We start from the raw sequence: 24,779 nt of genomic DNA, 5'->3' as shown, positions 1-24,779 counted from the left end.
ATCTCAAGTGGGCTGGGCAAATAGAATCAGAGCATAAAAACCTATATTTAACAACATCTCCACATGTTTCCCCTTTCTGTTCACATTTAATGAGCTATATCTTTACAAAACATTATGAACAACAAGAAATTTCTTAAGAAAAAGAAGTGTGATTTTAACAATAATACGCCTCAGTTTAGCGTTTACACACTACAACTTACAGATCACAGTATATCTGCAAAGGCACAAAACATTTAGTCTCAGGTATCTGGAACTGAACGATCTAGTATTGTACAGTATAATTGAAAAAAACTTGTCAAGATGTAGAGATTATTTTAAATTTACATTCATTTCCACATCTGTGTAGTAATCCTGACCACCACACGAACTAAAGAGCAAACTGTAAGGAAGAAGGTGAAGTTGTCCCTCTGCCTTGTAAATGTAGAAAACTGATACATAAAGTAAGCGTGAAAGTTGTGGCAGTGCATCAACAACCGGACTCTATACTGAAGCTGCCGACGGACATTATATTGCAATGTTCAGCGTCTTTAAACTAGGGTTGAAATGTGTTAATTTCCATTAAGTACAGAAAAAAAAAATGTGTTAAAAAAAAATAGCATTTAATTGCACCTTTATCAGTTTCCGAATTTCTGGCACTCCGGTAACACTAATGCACATTCAAGCCCAGTAGGTGGCAGTAATGAACCTAAAATCTGTTTTTCAGCCGCGAAAAAGATGCATAGGATGCGACGGGTGAATCAGCGCAGAAACGTAGGACCAACATGGCGGCTCCGTCGCAAATTTATTTTGTTAATACGAAAACTATTCTGCAAAAAGTATTTCTGAAAGCATTTGAGGCGAGGAATAAGCTGCTGAATCTGTCATCATTTTAGTTCAAAGATGGCTGGCTTAGATTTTCGACAAAATTTTCGCGATGTGGTGGATCTCCATTTCCCGTGCAGCATTCGCATAAATGAAACTACTTTATGCAAATGAGCTCTGGGACGACGCACCATACCTTAACTACGACAGTCCTGGTACCGGCAAAGGGTATACCCATCCCATAATAGTCCACTTTTCAAGAAATTGAAAGTGCTTTAGTTTACAAAAAGCCTTAAAATCTTGAATATAATCGCTATAATTACACTTTGACTTTGCAGTAATTTGTGAATATAGCAAACAGATTAAAAATGTAGATAAATAGAAATTAAACAACTTTTTTTGTTGTTTAACTTCACGTATATGTGAATCAATTCAACAGTCAACCAAATTTATTTGAGTTGAAAAACTTTGCTTGTTGTCTCAAATGTTGCTATTTGACAACAATGCCATTAATGGTGATTAATTAATTACAAATAATTAATGAATTAGATACTTTTTAAAAATTGTATCCCACCCATAGACTGTATATAAAGATGGACGTAGCATCTGGCTCCAGAATTGAAGCCAACTCGGAAGCGTCAAAAACTTGCAATATCACACCGTCCGCTAGGGTTGGCTCCAAAAAGCTTTTGCTCCATAGACCCCAATTCATCAGCGGGAAAAAAAAAAATTGATAGACTTGATTTTCTACAGCTCAGGATTTTTTTTCCCGTTAGTTTTCATGGTCAAAATGAGAGATCAGGTGGCCAATCTTAAAAAAAATCAATACTGAATTTTAAATAAATAGTTAAAGTTGGCGGAGCCAGGGGGCGTGGCTATACTTGATAGACAGCAACAGAAAATGTGGGCGGGATAAGGGAGTCATCAGCTCTCAGTCTGGCCCGCCCATAGACTGGTCCTGCCCCTAGTTGCTCTCCGGTCCAGCCTGTTTGATGACGCTTTTTACGTCACTGGCTCCAAAAAATCCAAAATGGCGACCAGGAAGTAGCAAAATCTGGGCTTCGATTTATCGGCATCGAAACCAACAAGTGACATCACGGTTAGCTCACGCCTGATCCCACCACTACTTTAAATATTTTCACAATAATTACTTGTTTTCTCCTCTGTAATTTTTTTACACTTTGCAAAGTCATCCATATGTTTGACAGCCCTGGCTTAGGCAGCATATTAGTCATCATTTCAGTGGCGTGTTAGCGTGCTTGCAGACGTACCGGTGCAAGAGTACTCATCCACTCTGATGAAGCCGGGCAGACAGTCACAGCGATGGCTGCCGGGCAGGTTGACACACACTGTGTTGGACTGGCAGTAGTGCATCTGCGTGGCGCACTCATCAATATCTGAGGACAAACAGAGCAGATGCAGTGGATTAATAACTCCCCGACAGTACTTTAAACAACACACACCGACTCCTAAGGCGACTCGTAAACGGAGCTCACAGAAATGCTTCATCAATGACGCTTTAATCACGTTACAAAAGCAGGGTCTCCGGGCGTTCCTTTGCTGCTTACAGCTATTAATTACAGCTGCACAACCAGAGCTAGTTCTAAAAATCCACTGATCAATCTGACAGACAAACAAGGCAACCTTTTAAAGGAGTTTTGTCCCACTTTAACTCCAGAGCCCCTGTCACATTTTTACTCAAATTCAGATTATTTTCACTGCAATATAATGTCCTGCGCCTCTATGGAAACAGCACAGCAGTGGATAGAAGTAGAGAGAACTTAAAATGTCTTTTGTGCCATATGATGTAGTTACAAAGACGCAAATCAGCAGAAAAGGAAAAAAAAGCTGAATAGCTTTTATTTTAAAAATAGAAAAAAAAAAGGATTTCCAAGTGATCCCAGGTGTTACAAATACTAGAAAATGGTTACAAACATATTATTGTATATTACATTGCACATATTTTGCTGATTATACATTTCAATTTGTTTCAATACTGTTCAGGCCAGTTTAGCCTAAAAATTGCAGAATCTTTGATTGCTGTTTGCATCTCAGCCAATAATAATTTCATAGTTGCATCAAAAAGCACTGATTTTTTTTTTTTTTTTTTTTTTTTACAGACTCGGGTTTGCGCAAATGATTTATCTTTGGTGAATTTTGACATGAGAAATGAGGAAAACACTGCACTGTATACACACAGCCTGCAGTTCAGCCAAAAAGTCAGTAAATTTTTGGCATGTGACTGTTGGTTGAAGCTAAGTTAAGCTAATTACTTCCTGGTTGCCCTGAAGGGTGAAAAATGTTTGTTTTTTACAAAACCTGGTTAGTATAAATGATCCGTTTTTGGGGAATTTAACACATACCCATAAAACAAAGTGATTTTTGTTTAACATCACAAGTTCAAGCTTAGACTAAAGCAACAGTTACTTTTCCGTCTATGATAAATGGCGCAATTTTGGAATCCTCTTTCAAGATAAAATGCCCTTTCTAACCCGCAGGTGGCTTTCTGGATCTCAGATGGTTAATTAGAGGAATAGAAAACCGTCTCAAGCACTCTAGCTAAAGGAAATTAAGGCCACAAAGGAGGAAAAGAAAAAAAAAGAAAGTAGAAAGAAATGCAAAGAGACTGTGACAAAAAAAGCACACAAAGAGGAGAAGGAGTGAAAGAAAAGGTTGATGCGATAAGGACATATTAACTGAAGATGAGAGAGGAGAGCAGCGTCTGCCTTGACATCCATAATGCACTACTAATATCATGATACATTACATCTCCTCTTCATACACAGACTCTATTCCTAATGTAGCTTGAAAGACATTGTATGAGCATTAAAACAGCGAGCTTAGGGAGGCATTAGCCGAGCTGGATGACTGCTGATGAAATGGGACCGCAGACACACAGGGGAGGTGTTATGCAGAAGGGCCTAAATTTGTAAATGTGTATGTGTGTATTTGTACAGTACGGAGTATTTATGCGGATGTAAGCAGCAGAGAACCAGTTTCCTGAGGCTAACATTCCTTTTGCACCACTTAAGGGACTCTGCATGCTACTCTTAGCGGGAAGCAGAGAGCGACGGGAGCATTTCCATATCCTCTCCTTGAATAAATGCATTCCAGCTTTGAGGTGTTCGGCTCATGCCTTCGCCTTCCAACAGAATGAATGCGTATGAAACATGTAATTGACTTACATGCAACACCCAGAGGTATTTTTTTTTTCTCTTTTTTCTCACTAAATTTCATCCTTTAGAGAGTGTACAGTAGGGGTGTTGAATTGCACAATCAAAGAGAGACGGATCGTGTATTCCAGCGTACAAAGCCACGGCGGCCTTCAGCATAAAAAGCATTGATCTGCTACATCAAAAACACAGAACTTATTTGAGCGCTTTGAGGCCGCCAAACAGTACCTGAATCCAATTTTCATCTCGTCCTGAAGCGCCACTCCGCCCTGAAAGCCACTCATTTGATTACCCTTCATTGGCGAAAAGGCGCCAAAGCGTTGTTCAAGCGTGATGACAGCCGGCCTGTGATGCCGCTGACACGCAGCCTCAATAATTCAAAGTCAAGAGCTCGCTGCTTTTGTCAGCTTTCATTTAAAGCGAGAAAAGCATCTCGTGTCAAGTCTGAGGCATGATGGGGCTTTTTTTTTTTTTTTTTTGATCTCTGTTGTTCCAAGGTCCTGGATCCCCGGCGTTTCCTACCTGTGTGCACCTGAAAGTGTGTTGGTGTGTGTTGGTGTGTGTTGGTGTGTGTGCGTTCACCCTCTGCAGCCTCCTCTGGGAGCATTGTTGCAGGTGAGGTCTGCTGACAGAACTGGAACTGTCATTTCACACAGGGGGGGGAATTCATTTTTCTGGATTTGCTAGTGTGACTCTCTCTCTCTCACTCCACTCCAGACCTCCCCCTCCCCTCTCAGCTCACTTTCTTCATCTTGCTGCTGCTTTATTCATGCTGTGATGTAGGTCAGGGCTGGGTAGGGGAACAGCTAAAAATAAGGCAGGATAGGACTCTCTGCGTGCATGTGTATGTATGAGTGAGAGTGTGTGTGTGTTTACTCCCAGCTCGTCACTCGGTGTGTCTGGGAGAAAGAAAGCAAAAAAATAAAAATAAAAAAGCTGAACGACTGTGTGCCTCAGAGAGATCCTCCATATTGTTTAGTCTGTATCTGTGTGTCTGCTATCTGAGTCACCTCTTACTGTAGAGGTTAATGGGAACAACTTTCTGCCCATATTGTCTCTTGCTTCCTTTATTTTCTTCAGTCTAATAAGCTCAGAGTGTGTGGGGGTGTGTGCGTGTGTTTTAGACACTGCCGCTGATCAGTCACTTTGAGCAGCTAATTTTTTGTTGTGTTTGAAGCCCACTGGATGAAAGTGCCGCCTCCAAATGAGACACGAATGGAATTTAGATATACTTTCGACCTCAAACACAGGTTCTGTTTGCTAAAACTTTGCTGCTTGAGACGGACAGTGGAGACAGACAGACAGATTGTGTTTGTATGTTTCTTAAAAGTTTGACACCTACGGAGCAACACCAGGACTGATTGGAAATCAGATACAGGAAAGATAATCTCAGATGATATGTGGGACAACGCGGTCTCACTAATCCTTTCTTCATCAATCAATCTGTGATCAGGAAAGCCACCCTGATCACAGAGAACCTCTCCATCACCCTTTCCAGTTGCTGCCACCAAGTAGACACTACAAAGTCACAAAATATCTATAAAGAATCATCCCCTTCATCCCCTCAACAATGACCTTCTTGAACAAACACAAATAGACACTGCATACACTGTCTGTTTCTTGTTGAATGTGTTTCCATGTATGTAGTACCTGTTGCCTTTTAGCATGTCTAAAGAAGAATTTCTGTCACCATTGGGACAGACAATTAAGTTTATCTGATCGAATCAAATCTTTCAGTGTGACACAAATTTTGATCCAGTTTCAAATATTTTTACCCAATAGTAACCCAATATTTGAATGACGTACTGGCCAGAATTTACTCGTCTGTCTGCAGAAAGTGTCCCAGACTCCATCACATTTCTGGTTCTCTGCAATGCTTTTGTCCGTCCAACCTCTGACAGGTTTCTGGTCTTCAATTTTTTAATGCCTCACATCAATATGTAACAAAGCCCGAAAACCTACTGGCTTTACTGCCAACTTTGTGAGAGTCTCAATGAGTGAATGTGAACTTTTTAGCTTCTATGCTAGCCCGCGGTTTATTTTGTATAAGAGATAGGCAAAAATACAGGATATGATTTCAGCGCTGAAAATGGAAAAATGAAATACATTCAGGTGAAACAAATCTATACTGATGTACTTTAATCCTTTGATCAGCGTAATCTGCTAGAATGTTTGAAAGGCATGTTATGTTTACAAAACTGGCCCAAAAACACCATTTATCAGAGTCGGAAATTGAGGGTTAAAAATTGTAGAGTTTTTAAACTTCCCTACGCTCCCTAACCTATCCATGACACGCCATTTGGTCAGGACAATACTTAAATCTAAGCTTAAAATCTTTATATTTCATTAAAATCATTTTATTCTACATGCCTCATTAAAAAAAATGTCTATAACTACATTCGGTATACAAAATGCTGTGTCCCTTTGAACTATGAGGCAAAAATTGACTTCTCAGCAGAACTGCTAGTGCCTAAACCGGAGAGAAAAGAAACAATTACAGAAGCAAAATAAAACTGTACGTACCCAAATTCTGCAAAAATGAAGGAAAAATTATCATTTTTCACCTGCGGGTGCTCAAAGAGGACTTAAAAAACTTAGGTTTTCTTTTTTGTACTCGGTTTTTACAATTTACGAATCAAACCAACCACGTACTATGAATGTTTGCAGCCTAATTATTATACAAAGTTAAGCAAAGCAATTCCTCCAGATGTCCTCCACCTTTGCAGAGAGGTGTATTGATTTTTTGAAATGATTTCTGAAACAGGATCGTCTCGGGCTACGAAAATCTTTTCCTAATCAGAGCCGGCACACAGTGAAACAGATAAAACACATTTCGGTAAAATGCATCTTAACAGCATTTTGAATCATCCTGGCAAGGACAAACCCTGCAGCTTTGAAAATCTCTCCTGAATGATATTAAAAGATTAATAAATTTTGAGTTGGTATTTGATCAACAGTCAGTAACAGCAACGTGCACTAACCTCAAGAACAAGAACATTAATGACTTATTCATGTGTACAAGTAAAGAGAGAAGTGACTTAACCTCAGCTGCTTCCTCTAAATGATACAGATCTCATTTTCAGAATGATACAGATTTTCATCTCAACTGAAACACATCTTCACATTCATCAGCATCTCCTCTTCTCTGACCTCTCCCCGGTTCTTTGTGTCTCTCTATTTTCATGTACGCAGAAGTTAATCTCAACCGGCAATCACACACCACGATAATTGAGACTTGTGCGCCTAGCGTTGCTTTCAGCGTGCAGGCGTGTGCACACACACCAGAGATACGATGTTTAATTTGTTTTTTTCCCTAATGCACTTGGTGTAAACAGCTAATCAGTTGTTTTTTTTTTTGGTTGTTTAATTTTCAGAGTGAGAATAATAATGTTTTCCAATATTAGGTGTTTTAACACAAACTATCATGTCTATATGCAGATCTCAATCACTGCACAGCAAGTGGTTGCAATGGATTGAAGGGTATGAAATTGCAAAACTATAAAGCACAGCGGCAGTTTTCTTTAGCACACAATGGACTGAAAAAACAACTCTCTGGTTTTGCTGGTCAGTTACTGCTTATATCATTGCGATTACTGCAGTGATACATAGAATAAACCAGTACTGCTACTACTTAAAGTTACAAAGTTATACTAACAGACTAAAGGTCAGCTTTCGTGCAGATTTTTCCTGACTGGATCATAATCAATTTTGAGCGTCTTGGGCTCAGATTACAGTTCAATGCAAAGACTTTCCTGGGATTGTGTTAGCAGCAAAGGAGCTGCCACAATTCTTTGCAAAAGCCATTCTGTACTTTCAATATCAGCGTTATCTTTTTTTTATATTTTGTCATCTTACAACCAAAAATCACTTGGCTTCTGTTCGAGGTTAGACTTCTGGAGTGCTGTAAAAAAGCTTCCCTGTTGCTACTTTACAGTGTTTTAATTTCTCTTTCAGATGTGTTAAACTCAGTAATGTTCAATATATAGATGTCGTACCTTTGGAGTTTCTTAAATATTTGAGTTTTGACTGAGCTGCACTGAGCAATTCATGAGTAAGTAGCTACTTCTGCTCATAAAGAATTAGCACATTGATGTACTGACTCATTCTGTGACTAAGACGTCAGCTGAGGGATTTCTGTACCTCAAGCCTGAAGCTGAAACACTGACATCGTTCTGAGTCACAGCACATACATGACTCAGCTACTCTGCTATGATGAATGTATCATTAGAGTTTATAATTCATCTTGTGTTCTGTAGTTTTAAGGTACAACCTCAACACTTGACCATATGTACAGCTGAAACACATCAAACACTGATATATTTTTGTGTATTTTGAAGTATTGCAGTAGAAAAGGTTAAAAAGCAACATTTGTTAAAACATATTTCACTTTTCAAAAACGTTTTTATGTTCGCTTGATGTGGTTTGTATTTTTTAATGGAATATGGACATACCGTTTCTGTGCAGGTTCTGGTGTTGGATCAGCTATCAAAACTTTCAGAGAAGAAGAAGAAGAAGAAGAAGAAGAAGAAGAACCAGAAGAAGACAGAAGAAGACGAAGAAGAATCAGAAGAAGACAGAAGAAGAGGCGGTAAAAAACGTAAAGGAGAAGAAGAAGGTTAATAGGGTAGAGGAGAAGAAGAAGAACTAGGAGAAGAATGGGAAGAATAGGAGGGAGAAGATGAAAAAGAAGAAGATTAAGAAGAAGAAGAATCCAAACAATGTAAAGGAGAAGAAGGAGAAGAACCAGGAAAGGAATGGGAGAAATAAGAAGAAAAATAGGAAGAAGAAGGAAGAGGACGTAAACAAGGTGGAGAAGAAGGAGGTAAAGGAGAAAATGAAGAAAAACAAGGAAAAGAATGGGAAGAATAAGGAGAAGAATCGGAAAGAAGACGAAACGGAAGAAGAAGAAGGAAAAAGAGGTAAACAAGGTAAAAAAGAAGGAGAAGGAGAAGAAGAAGAAGGTGAGCAGGGTAAAGGAGGAGAAGACGAAGCTGTTTCCATATATTAAAATCATTCCATTTGTTCGTCTGTGTTCCATGGCCAAAATCAGCTGACATGGAAAAGGAATTCCAACTCGCCCAGTTGAGCAAAGCTGCTGAGAATATCTTATGACTTCTCTGCTGTAGATGGCAAAGGTGACTACTTCTGTTAGTCTTGTTTTTTGGCAGATGGCACGCTGCTGGTTTTGTTTCTGGTTCATGACATTTATATCTTCTACTCTGTTTATTTTTCTTGCCAAGTGTATTGTAGCCTAAACCACCACTTTCTGCTGTCACTGTGAAGTTTAGTGCTTCGAATTTTCCTGAAAATTATATGCAAACACGGCTGTTGACACTCATGTGAAATTCAAAGAAACACAGATGCTTCTTCAGTGTTGCAGCTGTTTGATTGATCCAAAATCTCCACTGCTTTAAAAATTCAAGGGAAGCTTTGACCTGCATGTTCAGACACATGTCTCTACACAGTGTTGAATCCTGTAACATGGTGTCAGCTGCCGTCTGCTCTGACTGCTGACTCTCACCTTCGTCCATCTTCATAAAAAGCCAAACAAACACACTTCACTGGGTTTTGCTGTGCTGTCAGTTTCTCTCACATTCAGCCCAACATCTCTGCATGCACAGGAATCCTGTTTCTGTGTTGCGAATACAGCAGAACCTGAAAGCTTATCGAGGTTTTGATGCCATTACAATGCATGAACGCCTCTTTGATGTCGTGATACTCAGCTTGACATGCACTATACACTGTCATCAATGTCAATTTTAGGATTCTGGATGATCACTCTTATGCTTTTGTGGATTCTATCCGTAAAACTTTTTGAGGATTCTTTTTCGAAAGGATGCTTATACTGTCTTGTGTGTGCCAGATGATTGACGGGTAGCGGAGTGAGAAAAGCACTTCTGATATGAAAACTCAGCACAGTAAAATGAGGATAAGAGAAAAAAGTTTCCTCTCATTCCTGTGATGGACTTTTATCCCTGTGTGAACGATATTTTTCATACTGTATAAGTATAAACGGCAGGAAAATGCCCTCCTCTGAAGAAAGAAATTAATCTCAACCAGCAATTACACACCACGATAATTGAGTCTCATACACAGCGATGCTTTCAACAACTTGCGAAGGAAGGAAAGTGAGCTCGGATATCTCCCACTATGCTCCTTTCTTCCTGCAGCAGTTGGGACTTAGGCTGCTGGCACACACTTGAAAAGAACTGTTATTATTCTTTAATATGGGCTGAGATGATTTTCGTGACGTGGGGCTCGTCTCCACGATGACGGGCATGCCAAGGCCTCGGGTGGCTGAGGTCATTGACTAAACCCTCTTATCTTCCCGTGCTGCAAACACATCAAACACAAAAGCACAACAATCAACATGGAGCGCAGGACCACACCTTTCCGATGCGAGAGGAGAGAAACAGAACCACTCATGCATTTAATTAGAGGGCCCTCAGAGAACAGCAGCTCCTTATCACCATCCTTGTCCTTTCCAGAAGACGCACGGAGCAGGAAGTGCTCTGGCGGAGCAGATTAGAGCCTCCTAAGGAACGCACACTGTGAGCCGGAGAACAGCTCATGAGTAGGAGAACGGGAACGGTGGGGTTCTCTATCGGAAGCAGGAAGCGGTGTGAGGAAGCCGGTTTAATCTATCTGTCATTCTGCAGCTCCAACGAGGGGCTGCGATTCACTGAGCTGCTCGCTGACAGATTTTTTTTAGACAGACACTGTGAAGACGGAAACTGTGACAGAGTCCTTCTGTCACACGGAGCAGAACAGTTTACCGAGATGACAGGCGCTTTGTGACTGTGTGCGCGCAGGGCGTTCGCGCAGGTAAACTTCCTGCAAAAGCTTAGAAAAATGCACACATGGGTGCCCACTGACGGAAAAATAAATCCATACGCGAGGCAGGAAGAGGCGGCGCTGCGTGTGCCTTATAGTTTAACAAATTAGAGTTGAATTTAAACCCTAAAAATACGCTTTGTTGATGCAGAGAGGTGTTTTGTGTATCACAGAAGCGAGAGAAAAAACACAATCCACTGCAGCAGTCTGGGATGTCTTATAATGAGACAATGAGTCAGCTCAGCAATAAAACACATCTCATCCTGTAAACAAAGCAGCCGGGATGTTCCTGTTGCAGATGCAAATTATGGGAAGTTTACTTTCCTCCATGCAAAAAAAAAAATCATGAAATAAGAGAATAACTCCTTTTGTCTGCTCAGCATTTTTCATGGCATGAAAAAAAAGCTACCTGCATATCTTGTAATACCACGAAACACTGAGATGAAACAAAAAGCTTTTACACAAACTTCTTACTTGATTAATCATCACAACATTCAATAAACTGTGAACTGATTTATCTGTTGCAGCCATAAAAGCAGTTTTCCTTCTGGTGCTTGTCAGCAAACATGCGAATCTGTGTTTTTACAAACATACAAATCACTCGGAGACGCAGGCCGGGAGGCGCATATGGGGATCCTAGAACAGGCACATGTCTGCAGACACACTCATGAAATGGCATGACAGTGACAGGCGGATCATCAAGAAGTGCTGCAGATGGGGTAAGAAGCTGAGAGGTAAACACAGATGCTGACAGAGGAAAAGTGGCACAAAAGCTGCCCGCAGTGGCGCTGAGCCAAGGACAGATATGAACATGCACTTTTTGCCTTGTCTTTATGGAGGTCCGTTTAACAACATGCTTGATTAGCTTCAGGTATCGATCTCCCCAGACTACAGCAGGTGCACGAGTCTCACTCTCATTGTACACAAACTCCATCTCCTCCAATGTAAAACTCTATTTTTTTTGTTGCTGTTTCTCAAAATTACTCACATTATTGTAAAAAAATAATTCAGTTTTCTGAGTTTTTAGAGCTGCCACTTCAATAGAAACTAATACCAAGTGATGTTAAGAACTTTCTAGAGATGTGACAAACGTTGTTGTCACTGCAGCACCAAAATACCAACATACTATACGATATTTAAGGAATGCGCAAACATACATTACTAGGACTGCTATTAATGCGTATTTTTCTGAATCAGTTACTCTATTTACTATTTTACCGATTAGTCACTTGATCAAAACAATTAATTTTACTTCAAAAAGCAAAGTGAAGATTTGATTTAGGTTCATTTTATTTTGGCAAACTGTAGATCATTGCATAATGAAGCACAGTATGAAATGGTTAAGTTTTAGGATTGAAAAACAAAACTGTAGACTTAAACTGGCTACTGAAACATGCAAACATGTATCAGAGGAGAGGGTTTTTTTTTTTTAATTTAAGTCAGTCGTGCAACTCCAAAATAAGTTCCCATTAAACCTCTTAAAGTGAACAAGTTTGGTCTGCATTTTAAACAAAGTGCAACACAGACACTTAGGATACTTTACAAACACAGAGCAGCTGCAGCAGCTCCTTTCCTTTACTTCTGTTCCAGCTACTAACACAGCGACCACTATGGTCTAACGTAAGTGAGCATTCCCTGGAGCTTTCAGTGCCTGATTGTTGCAAAAAGACACATTTTTTATTATTGTATGAAACCCATGAATGAAAAAAAAAACTCTGGGACACTGCTGAATGACTTCAAGGAGGGTAAATACACCAATTTTGTTGAAAACTGCAATGCCAGCAAAAGATTCTATTTTATTCTATATAGCATTTGACACATCTTGGCTCACAGTTACACTTCTGTTCTTCTTTATAAGTGAATGTAATGCGAGTTCCCTATTCACGACGGCCCATCAGTGCGTAAGATCTGCTAAGCTAAGGTAACTAGTCAGAGTTTAAGGGTGCATCTGCTTCAACAGCTTGTCCAGCTCATAAACTGACTGTAAACCTTAAGACCGAGCATTAGCAGCCAGCAACGCACAGGCAAAACGCTTTAACTCGCCCCCGCTGATTAAACACAGTCCTAAAGCAATTAGAACCACAAATCCACAAAAGATAACAAGTTTACGACTGCTTTCTGAGAAGTTCACCGTTTCTCATCAGGAGCAGAGGCAGCACATTTTCTCTCGTATCACGTCAGCACATCTTGTTTGCACCCTGTTTCTGCCAGAGCTGCTGCTTTAAGCGGCATGCATTTCTGTCCTGTGAGCTGTAGCATTCCCACAAACACACAAACCTTCCTGCTCCCAGGTCTGCAGCAGCTAATGGTGTAATTTAGCTTGCACTGTGTCGAGCTGCTGCAACACGCGCGCGCGCGCACACACACACACACACACACACACACACACACACACACACACACACACACACACACACACCACACACACACACACACACACACACACACACACACACACACACACACACACACACACACACACACACACACACACACACACACACACACACACACAGCTAAATTTGTGAGAAAGGTCATCATACTTATGCAAGGCCAGATAAGAGCATGCTTGAGATTACTGGCCAGATTTGAGCATTAGCGAGCAGTTGCTAGGTAATTCCAATGCCTCCCAGCAAAAGACCTGCATGATCTAATGGACACCCCAACAGTCACCATTCACCTCGTAGCTGAGGGAGAAAGAAAGCAGCAGAAAGCTCGGTGAGGAGGAGGGGAGCTTTTCTTAACCTCACAGTTTTGGCTGTGTTTCTGGTAACTATGGTAAATCATCAACAACAACAAAAAGTTCAGTCTTTCCGTGTCACTGTGCATCAGAAAAAAGCCACAGAGGTAGATGCAGAGAGACAGACTGACACATTCAAACAGGAACAGGAGCAGAGAGTGAAACACGACCGCGAAACAAACGTGTCGGAAAGCAAAGATAGAAACAGGCGGAGAACAAAAGGTGAGACGTTAAAAGAAGCAGAAACTAAAGGGAGACTGTGAGACACCAAAGAAACAACACCGCATTTGTTGTGACTTTACCGATGACAGGCAGTAATCATTTGACAGGAGAGCTAATATTGGGGCATAAATATTTGACAACGCCGTGTGGGAGTGCTTAATTAGCTTCATTGTTATTCTCATGCAGACGCAGCTGCTACCTGGAGCCGGCGATGCGGACGTAACGCTCGTCAGCGTGAGTGCATGTGTTAAACGCTGGATATTACATTAGGTGTATTTTGATATTTTTTAATTTTGAGTGTACTTTTAATTTGGAGGTGTTAGTGCTGGTGGGTGTTTGGAGGTTACTAATGAGATTAGTTGATGTTATTCACAAGCCAGTCTCACTTTATGTGGGAGGCATGAGCAAGAAGGAAGGGAAGGAATCCGCAATTTAAAAGCTGAGCACAAACTTTATGGTATGCACGAGAAGTTTGTCAGCGGAGTGGAACTCTAGAGGGGTCTAGATCATGGAGATGCATATTTCATGGTATATTCATATCGATTTAGTATCAAATGTAATGATATAGCAACTCTGTATCTACAAAATTACTTTCCTTTACAACTAGACTGCATATTGTGTTCTTTTTTAAGAGAAAGTTTGGACGAGATAACATTTGTTTGTGATGAAAAATACATTTGGAATCAGTAAATGTTCCCCATTTATGATGCTCCTTTACTGTTGGTCATTTTCAACCAACCAATCGAAAAGCTTTAAACACTCATTAAAAAGATCATATTTCAACCAAAACCCTGATATTTTCCTACATCTAATCAAGTATTTCTCGTTCCTAAACTTAATCAAGCTCCTAACATCCCTAAATGTAACCAAACAATGAGTGAAAATGAAACTAAAGTGTAAGAACATTGGTCCTCCACCAAACGCTAACCCTAGTCTTCTGGGTAAAAATCCTGTTGCTGATCCTCCTCACACAGACTTTGTGGCTTTTAGAAACCGGAAAGATTTCCCACTGTATCATAGGTGAAAAAAATATGTTTCTTGAAAAGTTTAAATACAGTTTAGGTATAATGATGATGTTTGAAGTGGTTGATGTTTGCCCTTTGTGTTTTATAGTTCAAATACTTGTTGGAGGAAGAAGCCCTTGATGTAGAAACTAAGGACAAATGTAGTTCTTAGATCAACATTTTAAGGGTCTTTTTTTTTTTGGTCTCTTCTTCAGGGTTGGACCTCTCCCAGCCCAAAAGGAACCTTGAGAGATGAAACAATACATTGAATTATCGTACTGTGAAATGTCAAAGGAGTTTTCACCTCCCTGTTCTTGCTCTTTCAACCACACCGTCTAAAGTCACATGTCTCCTCTCCAACTCCGCTGTTATCATGAAATCCATAACACACAACAAACACACGGCTTCAACCTCAGCATCCAATCTTCTTGCTGCATGTAGGACAGGAGTCATGCTGCTATACCGACCGCTGGCTGGCTATTACAGCATTTTAATGTTCCTGTTGGTGGTGTAAACGGGAAAAATAAAATGCTATTGGAGGAGTTCCCCAGAGCATAGCGACCCTCAGAACAGAGTCCTCCAAACTGTTTGGTGCGACTGCACCTATTAAAAAGCATATTATGAAAGGCAATGAGCTGCTATCGGGACCAATAGAGTGGGAGAGGCTAATGGTGTGCAGGTGTTCGCCCCTATTCTCTTCACATGTAGGACACCATAACAACCTGAGAGGGTTACATTACGGCAGCAGAATTCCATTATTTAATATAAATAAATAAATGAAATCTGTGAAATCATGCGTTGTCTCTGAATTTGTCAGAGCTGATGGGTCTTAATACCAGAATATCCACCAGGTATGAGGCTTCATGGGTATTCTGCAATCAAAATGCCAGAAATATACACAGCACCAAAGTTAATTCCAGAAAATTGGATGACAGCAGCCAAAAATGTATGCCTTTGCCAAATGACTTCACACATTGTTTACACACCGATGAAGCTCGTCAGTCCCAGGTAAATCTCTCTGTATTTTGCAATATACGAGAGTTTTAAATCTGGATTGTGTGGCGACATTCCTGCACTGGTGCACCAGTAACATGTCCAGAAGATACTGGTTTGCAACTGAGGCAACAAAGACTGAGTAGACGAGAGGAACTTCCTATGAAGTGTTGAAAGGTTGAAGCAACAGAGTTCAGAGGAAGGATAACAGTCCAAACAAGAAAATGACTAAAAAAGGTTTAAATTGACTTAAAAGACAAAAGGTGGAGATGAAAGTTCCACACTGCAGGTTTAAGATGTTGATGTTGAGTTCAGCTACAATAGTCATTTACTACATTAAGAATGTCTTGACTGTACTTCTCATTATTTAAATGTTATAGTCAATGAAAAAAATGCTTTTTTTCCCCAAAAATAGGGATATTTCTCAGTGACCCTAAACTTTTGAATGGTTGTGTACAATACAGGAAATACTCAATTATGCAGTTATATTCAAGCATAATAAGGCACATGGATGTTAAATATGATGTGTAAAGAAAAGAAAAAGAACGGCAAACAAACCTCTTTTCAGACATGTAAATGCAGTATTTTATAGAGAACAGTGGGGGGTCTTGTCAGTCCTCTCATTTTGGTAATTCTGAAAGGTTTACATCACAGATATTTATTCTGCCTCATCACTGCTATATGTTCAATTCATGGATTTCACAATTGCAATAAGGGGTCTGCCTCAAACAAATCCTGCCGGCAAAAGAGTTATTTTTGCAGCACGCTGGAGGCTCTAACCTATTATTTTGTGCTCACTCTTGGTTTACTTGCGTTGCTTTGGATAAAATCCCAAGATAAAGAAAACTGGATTGACTGAAACAGTTTAAAGATGCAGATCTGATCAAAACTGTACTCTTCAGTTCCAGAATATATAAACAGCACACAAACACAACGAGCAACTTGGCGACTGGGTTTCACTTGCCAAAATGTGCCGTAGGAGTCGTAGCTAACTTCTTCCCCAGTGCTTATAGCTTTGACTCTTTATCAGAGGAGAAGACATTTTTCTAATGTGGTGCATTCTGCAGCTGGATGAGTGTCACAGCAGTTCACACTGTAGAGGAGCTCCAGCTGTCAGTCATGTTCTAAAAGCGTGAACAGCTTTAACTTTCCATAGAAAAGATCCTTTCTGAGGAGCAGAGAGGCAACATGTCCCAGGAAAAATGCAGAGCCATAACAAAAATATCCTCCATTTGGCCATTTGTAACTTATTTCAACAATGACAAACTGCAATATGCAACAGTTATCTTGAAGTGATGAACTGTTTAATTCAATTCAGATTTATTTAAATAGCATTACTTCACAGCAGAAACTCTTCCAGGTAAAGAAAGTTGAGCATTTAGCTGACAGGCATGTTACTCAGGATTTAGACAGAAACAGAGATAAAATTAGAGTGAATATTGCACTTTTATTCACAATAAACACACCTTGAAATTAATTCTGTAGCCTTGCATGTGCTCTATATGTAAATTATCTGCTAACAAGTCTGCAGTTCATATGAACAAACTAGTGTCTGTTTTAATGTGCTTCTTGCTGTTCAACATCAATTTTCACATTTTATTCAAAGCAAAGTGACAATGAATGGTTTTCACTTTATGCCTGCGTCTCGTGGGAAAAATTCAAATTTTGAAAGTTTTGTGAATCTCTTACTTTTAAAATTTTCTCTTTCTTAGTAGCATCAGATAGTAAGAGATCAAATCGAGTTTGTTGTGACTATATGTGATGGTATTTATTTACTACTCACAGAGAGAATTTGAATTAATCGCTGGTGGATTACACAGACAACATGCTTTTGAGTTTGACTAAAAATACATTTTGTACATCGAGACTTTCTTTCTTCTCTGTATTTTTTACAAACTCCTACATTTTTAATTGAGTTTGTAAATGTTTTTACATGCCCCGCTGCTGCTGTGCCCCATTTTCCTGAAAGGTAGATGTGTCAGCATGGGGCCCAGCGGGAGGAACAGCAAAGTGACGGTAGAGTAGCTGAGGAGGAGGCTGGAAGAAGCAGCGCTCACACACACATACACCAACAGAATTATTTGTCCCCGTGCCCGGGACTGTTGGGAGGGCAATGGCAGCAGATGGTCTGCAATAGCTCTTATTGTCTCAGGATGTGGCAACAGGGAGTGAGGCGTGCCCTGTCCGGCCCCGGCCTTGGAGACACCATTGCCACGTCCTGCATCAGTGTCACAGTCAACCTCTTCCCCATAATTAAGGCCAGCCCCTCTGGTTCCACCTGACAGCAGAGAGCAGCTGGAGGACAGAGGAAGAGGAGGAGAGGTCGAATGCTACACATGAACGGCAGCTGAGCAGCTCTCATGTCTGACGCACAGACGTGTGTCCTCAGGCCACATGAACACGTGTTTCCATCACAGCCTATGTTTAGCACCAAACCTTCAACTCAGTGCAACAGTTAGCCTCAAACTACCACCAAACTTCCACTGAAACTCTCCCATATTCACTTCTAAATACTGATTGCATTATGGCTCAGTTAAAGCTGTCCAACAGTTATTAAATGGCTCCTAGTGTCACTTGAGGTAGCCTGAAATGAATTTAACATGCGACAGAAAAGTATAAATCCATCAATCAATCTATCCAGAGGCGGAGCATGTTGGCAGCAGTCTAAGCAGGTCCTTCCAAACGTCTTTCTCCTCAGCACTGCTTTCCAGTTCCTCCTGGGGGATCCAAAGGGGTTTCCAGACCAGATGAGATACGTAATCCATCCAGAAAGTTCAGAAAGGTGACTCTGGGGTGTCCTTCCAAATGGATGTGTCTGTAAAAGCTCCAAAGGAAGGCACACAACAGGAATAATGACCAGATGTCCAAGCAACATCAGCTGGTTTCTTTCAATCCAAAGGGCTTCTTGGCTGCTTGTACCCTCAACAATTACCCAGAGCTCATGACCACAGTGGAGGGTCAGAACATAGTTTGACTAATAAATCTTCACCACGACAGACCAGTAAACACCCACATTACAACCAAATGATGCACTAATCCATCTGTCCATCTGAGACTCCATTTTCACATCAATCACATCAGTAACAAGACCCTGAAATATTTAAACTCCTTCACTCAGGGCGGCAACTCACTCCGTACCCACAGGGAACGATCCGCTGGTTTACAGCACAGAACCATGTAGACAGATCTGAAGGTGCTGACTCTGACCATCCTGGTTTAATAAAGCCAACAAAAGCATGTCATCTGCAAAAAGCACATCTGTAGCCCAAAGAAGAACCTCAGTGTCAACAAAAGGAGTCAAAACTTTTATCAGCAAAACCTTTCTGCAGCATGTGGCAAAATATCTTAAAATCTGTTAGAAAGACCAAAATATCCTTTAGTAAGGCAGCTATAAAATGGGAAAACTTCAAACAGTAAAGACAACATGTAAGTGTGCAATGGTAGATAACTGGCATGCATGTAGTCAGTATGTTTTTTTGTTAAACTGCATGTATCACTGAGTCCAAACAGTACATCTTTAGCAAATGTTAGCGTTTTGCTATGCATTATTTTAGCCTTTACCCATTAGTTTCCCTGTTATATTTGGCCTGTAAAATTCATTTTATTGGCTGTTCATAATAAACACTGATCTGTGGATTTAAAAAAGACAAATAGAAGGGAAACTGACCAAGTGTGGTGAAAATTAAAAGTTTATTTTAGACATAAATTAATAGGTCTAAACTGCATATCTAACAAAGGTGAATATGAACCTAGGTGTCTAAAAAAGTGTCTGAAAAGTGTTTTGGTCCGAAAATCAGTAAATCAGTGCTTACTGGGCAGCACATTTGCAGGGCCTAATGTGGTGGAAGATTTATCTTGATTTTATTTTCAGTCAGTATGATGGAAAATGGAGAAAAAAAATATGGGAGTTATCTTTTAACCTTCATCCCAACTTAATCCAAAATCTAATCCTAATCCCTAAAACTATCCCTTTAAAAAAAGTGTTGACAAACCAGAATGAGCTGCTGTGGTGGATTTTCTCATCCAGTGCTCAAATGCATCTCTCTCTCACACTCCCCCAAACCTTTGGCCTGTTTGCACACAAATTCTTCCTACAATCAGTGTCCTAAAGCGCCAGATTGGACTTTAATTTAAACGTGACTTGTTTGAGACCAGATCCTCATGAAAGCCAAATCAAACACACATTTACTCTTGTACCTGGCAGGAATCTTTGGAAACAAGATGCTGACAACTAAGTTTGGTAATACATCAGCCATGCAGGAGGCACCACATCTGTTTCCGACAACAGCCATGCTTGTCATCTGCTCTGCCAGCTGCAAGACAGACGCTTCCAAAACCACACAGCAAAGGATGCATCATAATCAGTCCTGAGAAACCGGAGCGTCAAAATCCACTGGTGACCCGTGTACATGCTCAGTCCACCGTGACTGCTCATTATTTTTTAGAACGGTGTAGTTTTTGATGATTAAAGCTTGTTGTTCACAATTTTACCTCAATCACATCTCGCACAGAGCACAGTAAGTTTATTTGACTCTGATATTTCCATTTCAAACTGAGGATTATTTTTCTTGGAGGACAAAATTTGCATTTTATGGCTTTTTGGAGCCCACAGCAAACACAAGGTCAGTACACAGAGGCGCATCGAAGCGCAAACTGATATGAAATTACATTTTATACAACTAAACTGCATTTTCAATTGCGCTTTTTCAAATTAACACAGCTTTGACATTTATTTATGACTTTACTGCCGTTCCTGTTCAGCCAACCAATCATGCATCGGACGGAGCTGTAATTGTTACTCGGAAAATGGAGGAAACATGTAGACAAACATGTAGTAAAATGGTCATATTTCCTACCAGATCGGGATATTTTCCAAAATATAACTAAGTAATCATGATGACTAAACCATCCATCTTTTTTTCCACTTATCCGGGGCCGGGTCACGGAGGCAGCGAACGAAACAGGTCATTCCAGACGTCCATCCCCCTGGTGACGCTTTCCAGCTCTTCCTTTGGGATCCCAAGGCTTTCCCAGGCAAGACGGGATACATAATCCCTCCAGTGGGTTCTGGGTCTACCATGGGTCCTCTCCCAGGCAGACGTGTTCGGAAACCTCCAAAGGAAGTCTCCCGGGATGCATCCAAATCAGATGTTCAAACCACGTCAACTGGTTCCTTTTGACATGAAGGAGCAGCAGCTCTACTCCTAGCTCCCGGTGGACGAAGGTCATTTCAGCTGCTGGTATTCGCGATCTCATTCTTTTCGGTCACTACCCAGAGCTCATGACCATTGGTGAGGGTTGGAATGTAGATGGACTGGTTAATCGAGAGCTTTGCCTTGTGGCTCAGCTCCCTCTTCAGTCACCTTCCCAAGCATCCAGCATACAATTATATGAAACTGTTAACCAACAAGTGCGATATTTTCCCCAAATCACTCCCTAGTTTTGACCGAAACTGAATGAAAACAAAACCTGAGTCTAAGATAAATGGATGCCAACTCTGTCCTGTTGCTGACCCCTCCTCACAGTGACTTTGTGGGTTTTCCAAACGGAAATCTGATCTGACAGCTGCTAAAATGGCAGAACTGCAATCTAAAAAGCAGTCAGCAGTGATATCTCCAGGTAAGTGATGCTCTTCAGCACTAATATTGTCTTTTAGTGAGATAATAATTGATATAGGAGAGCTAATACCAGCTGTGCACCTTATTTCAGGAGCAGTTACAACCCTCCTCCTTCCTTCTACCTTCTGCATTTAATTTCTCATTAACATCTCTCTCTAAATCTGCTGGATCTCCTCTAGTTTATCCTGAGGTCACCGAAGTCTACCTTGGCTCATCTACCGGTGTCCTTCCACCGGCCATGGCTCGGTCTGCCTGCGCTGAGCTCCTTCCCCAATCTGCACTGATGCTATCGGCTCCCGAACCGCCGTAGCCGCCTGGAAACTTATAAGTGATACAGAATCCAGATGCCCCGAGCAGCTGACATTCAATGCAATCTGAAGGACAGCTAGGGAAATGAGCAGCGTATAATGGAATATGCCGCCAGCACAAACAGGAGGAAGAGCCACTTGTAATGTGATCTGCTCCAGCGCTTAAATATCAAGTGCAATTAAATGCCAGCGACGGCGGCGCAGCACAGACGAGCTGCATGTGTGCCTGGAAACAAATTTGCTCTCAATCGGCAGCGACATCCTTTATATAGTCAGCTATCATTTACCCGGGTGCGAGTGAAAACAGCAGGACGGTCGAATCTGTGAGAAGTGTCACTCTAGATTTGGTGAAACAAGGACAGACTCCGAGTAGAAGGTGACATTTTGTGGACACAAACAATTCACAGATTGAGAGGTGATGATAACGCAGCATCGGGGGCGGCTCAAATCGTCCGACCTTGAGTTGTCTTTAGGGAAGTTTTCAGTGTAAACTTCACCTCCTTGACACACTAAATTCTAAACTTTGTGATAAATTACAAACTCACTGTCCACACGTGTGATTGATGATTCTTTCCGTGTTCTCTCTGCTCTGTGCACCAGTTCAGTCCCTCGGGTTAAAGGTCACTAACAGGTCAGTCCAGGTTTTCTGCCTCAGTAAAGTCAGACTAGTTCCCTCCTGGGCGACCTCTCTGCACTCCATAAAACACCTCAAACATTTTAATAGCACCAACACTGGCAAAGGAGAAAATTATACTGCTCCAGTGGGGGAAAAGAAACTAGAGCTGGCCCAATTTGTTAGCTGAGTGCTTAAGAAAAGTGTGCTGCAATGAAGAATTTTACGATAATAGTTAACGAGGTTTTTCACTATTTTCGGAAGAAGGTTCCTCAAGAATCCTAATCAGAAGTCTGCATGTTTAACCCTTCGACCTCCAAAACAGGTTAAAAAGGCATGCAGTACTACTACTACTATTATTACTACTATTACTACTACTACAACAATAATACTAATTATAATAATAATGTAAAATTCTTCTTCTTATTATTATTATTATTAGTAGTAGTAGTAGTAGTAGTAGTAATAATTGACAAAATGACACCATTTATCAAAACCAGAACCTGCAAAAAAATCTAATAAATTATTTTTTAAATTCTAATTTGATATTAATTTATTTGCTATCAAACAGAAACAATAATTATTGTTAAACAAACCAAATAACAACAACAATGTTATTGATAATACCAAGTTTATTATTATTGTTATTATTATTATTATTAGTATTTAAAATGTTTTTTTTTAAATTTGGCATTAATTTATTTTTATAAAAAGAAACAATAATTATCATTAAATAAATGAAAAAATAGCAATAATAGTAATAATGTTATTGCTAATAATTGGACTATTATTATTATTATCATTATTATTATTATTATTATTATTAATAATAATAATGGTAATTATTGCTATTTTTATTGACAAAAAGAAACCATTTAGCATGTCTATTTTTTAAATGTCCAAAAATAAACAGTTTATAGTAATTAGATTCTGTAAAATATTTTAAAAACAAAAAAATCTGTTATTCAGTGTAACTATTAAATTTTTCGTGATTCAGCTCAACTCACACAGTGACACCAAGTTTTACCAAAAAAAAACTCAAATTTCTTTTTTTTTGTATGATTTCTAACATTCTGACTTCTGCAACACATACATTTTTAAGGTTCTCTCTACCTCTGACCATGGAGAGTAAAACATGTGACAGTAGCAAAAAATAATAACTGTTTGGAGTTGAGACAGTAAGTGGAAGAAATGTTACAATGACGTAGTTACTGTACGATAAATAAGTTATGATCTAAGAATGGCAACACATGAAAGATTGAGGGTTCACCGCAGTGGAAAGGGTTCATCATTCGGGCTCCATAAATATTCTGTACATGTGATATAAATATGCGGGTTAATAGCCCAACATGCCATCTTTTTAGGTAACTTTATTTATATATTTGTTTGTTTATATATATATAAAATTTAAGCTATTTTGCAAAAAATCTGAAAACTTATTTACCTGGAAAGCACTTAAAAGTAAACGGGTATGAGGACTACCCGGGTTCAGGAGTTTAAAATAACACTGTGGGGAAAAAATGACAACAAAAAATGGTGGAAATCTGGCAGCAAGGGTGGGAGAAAAAATAGTTTAAAAACTGCAGAATACTGTAATGTTCAGAAAGTGTAAAAATGGGGAAAACAACAGCAAATATTTGTAAAATAATTAGATTTTAAGCTGACTGATATGCAGTAAAACTCCTGCACACACAGTAAAAGAACAAATGAATATTTCTAAAAATACAGACTTTATTTACTATTTTTGCCTGTTGTGTTTTTTTTTATAAATTTGTTTGCCCATACTGTCAAATTCCTATTATTTTGTGGTTTTGCTATATGTTTTCTGAAAAATTAAAAGTTTAAAAAATGCCTGTTTAAATCCTCCCAAATGATGGTAAATATCTCTAAAATTATGATAGATTTTTTGCTGATTTAAATACAGTAAACCAGGGTAATGTTACAGCCAAAAGAACAAATTATCATTTAAAAAATACAGATTTTTGATGTCAACATTATCTACAATTGTAGCATGTTATGTGTTGTTGTTGTATGTTGTATGTTTGTCCTCACAGTCACCGTGTAAATTAATACAGTTTTTCTGCAATATTATCATACATGGAAAATAACAGTTAAAAGCATCATTTTCTATTTTTTCATCCGTAATATACATATTTCAAATGGCAAATAATGGCAAATATCTGTAAAATTATGATTTTTTTTTCTGATTTAAATACTGTAAAACAGTGAAATATTAAAGTCAAAATACTGATTTTTGATGTGGTCAAAATCTACACTTTTTTAATGTTATCAAGTAAATTAATTTTTTTTTTTCCAGTAATTTGTTCTTATAACACTATATTTTTCAAATGACCACTGAAAATAATTCAAAACATTCATTTTTTCCAAGTGCACGACACAAAATGAAATTTTTTCGGATACTGTCAATTCCTATATTCGGTGTTGTCCCTGCTTTTATTCTCTCGCTCTTGTT

General features: G+C 39.5%; 1 protein-coding gene and 1 long non-coding RNA gene across 4 annotated transcripts in view; one reads left to right on the top strand and one right to left on the bottom strand.

The window, feature by feature from the left end:
- LOC110955612 (protein kinase C-binding protein NELL1) overlaps positions 1-24,779 on the bottom strand; it is a 393,573-nt gene that overhangs the window by 144,103 nt on the left and 224,691 nt on the right. For 2 of the 3 annotated variants that reach the window (XM_022200669.2, XM_022200668.2), the window contains exon 13: positions 2,073-2,198. The exons of the other annotated variant lie outside the window; for it this stretch is intronic. In XM_022200669.2, coding sequence (XP_022056361.1) covers positions 2,073-2,198 — 126 coding nt within the window. The remainder of the gene's footprint in view (positions 1-2,072; positions 2,199-24,779) is intronic. 3 annotated transcript variants of the gene reach the window in all.
- Positions 13,638-15,568, top strand: LOC110955614 (uncharacterized). The gene is made up of 3 exons (XR_002596000.2): positions 13,638-13,770; positions 13,957-14,004; positions 14,990-15,568. It is a non-coding gene; the product is annotated as an uncharacterized LOC110955614 (long non-coding RNA).

This window comes from Acanthochromis polyacanthus, chromosome 2 (assembly GCF_021347895.1).
Source record: "Acanthochromis polyacanthus isolate Apoly-LR-REF ecotype Palm Island chromosome 2, KAUST_Apoly_ChrSc, whole genome shotgun sequence".
Lineage (NCBI taxonomy): Eukaryota > Metazoa > Chordata > Actinopteri > Pomacentridae > Acanthochromis > Acanthochromis polyacanthus.
Note: the sequence above shows the minus strand (reverse complement) of the source record. Positions and strands in the feature narration are given on the sequence as shown.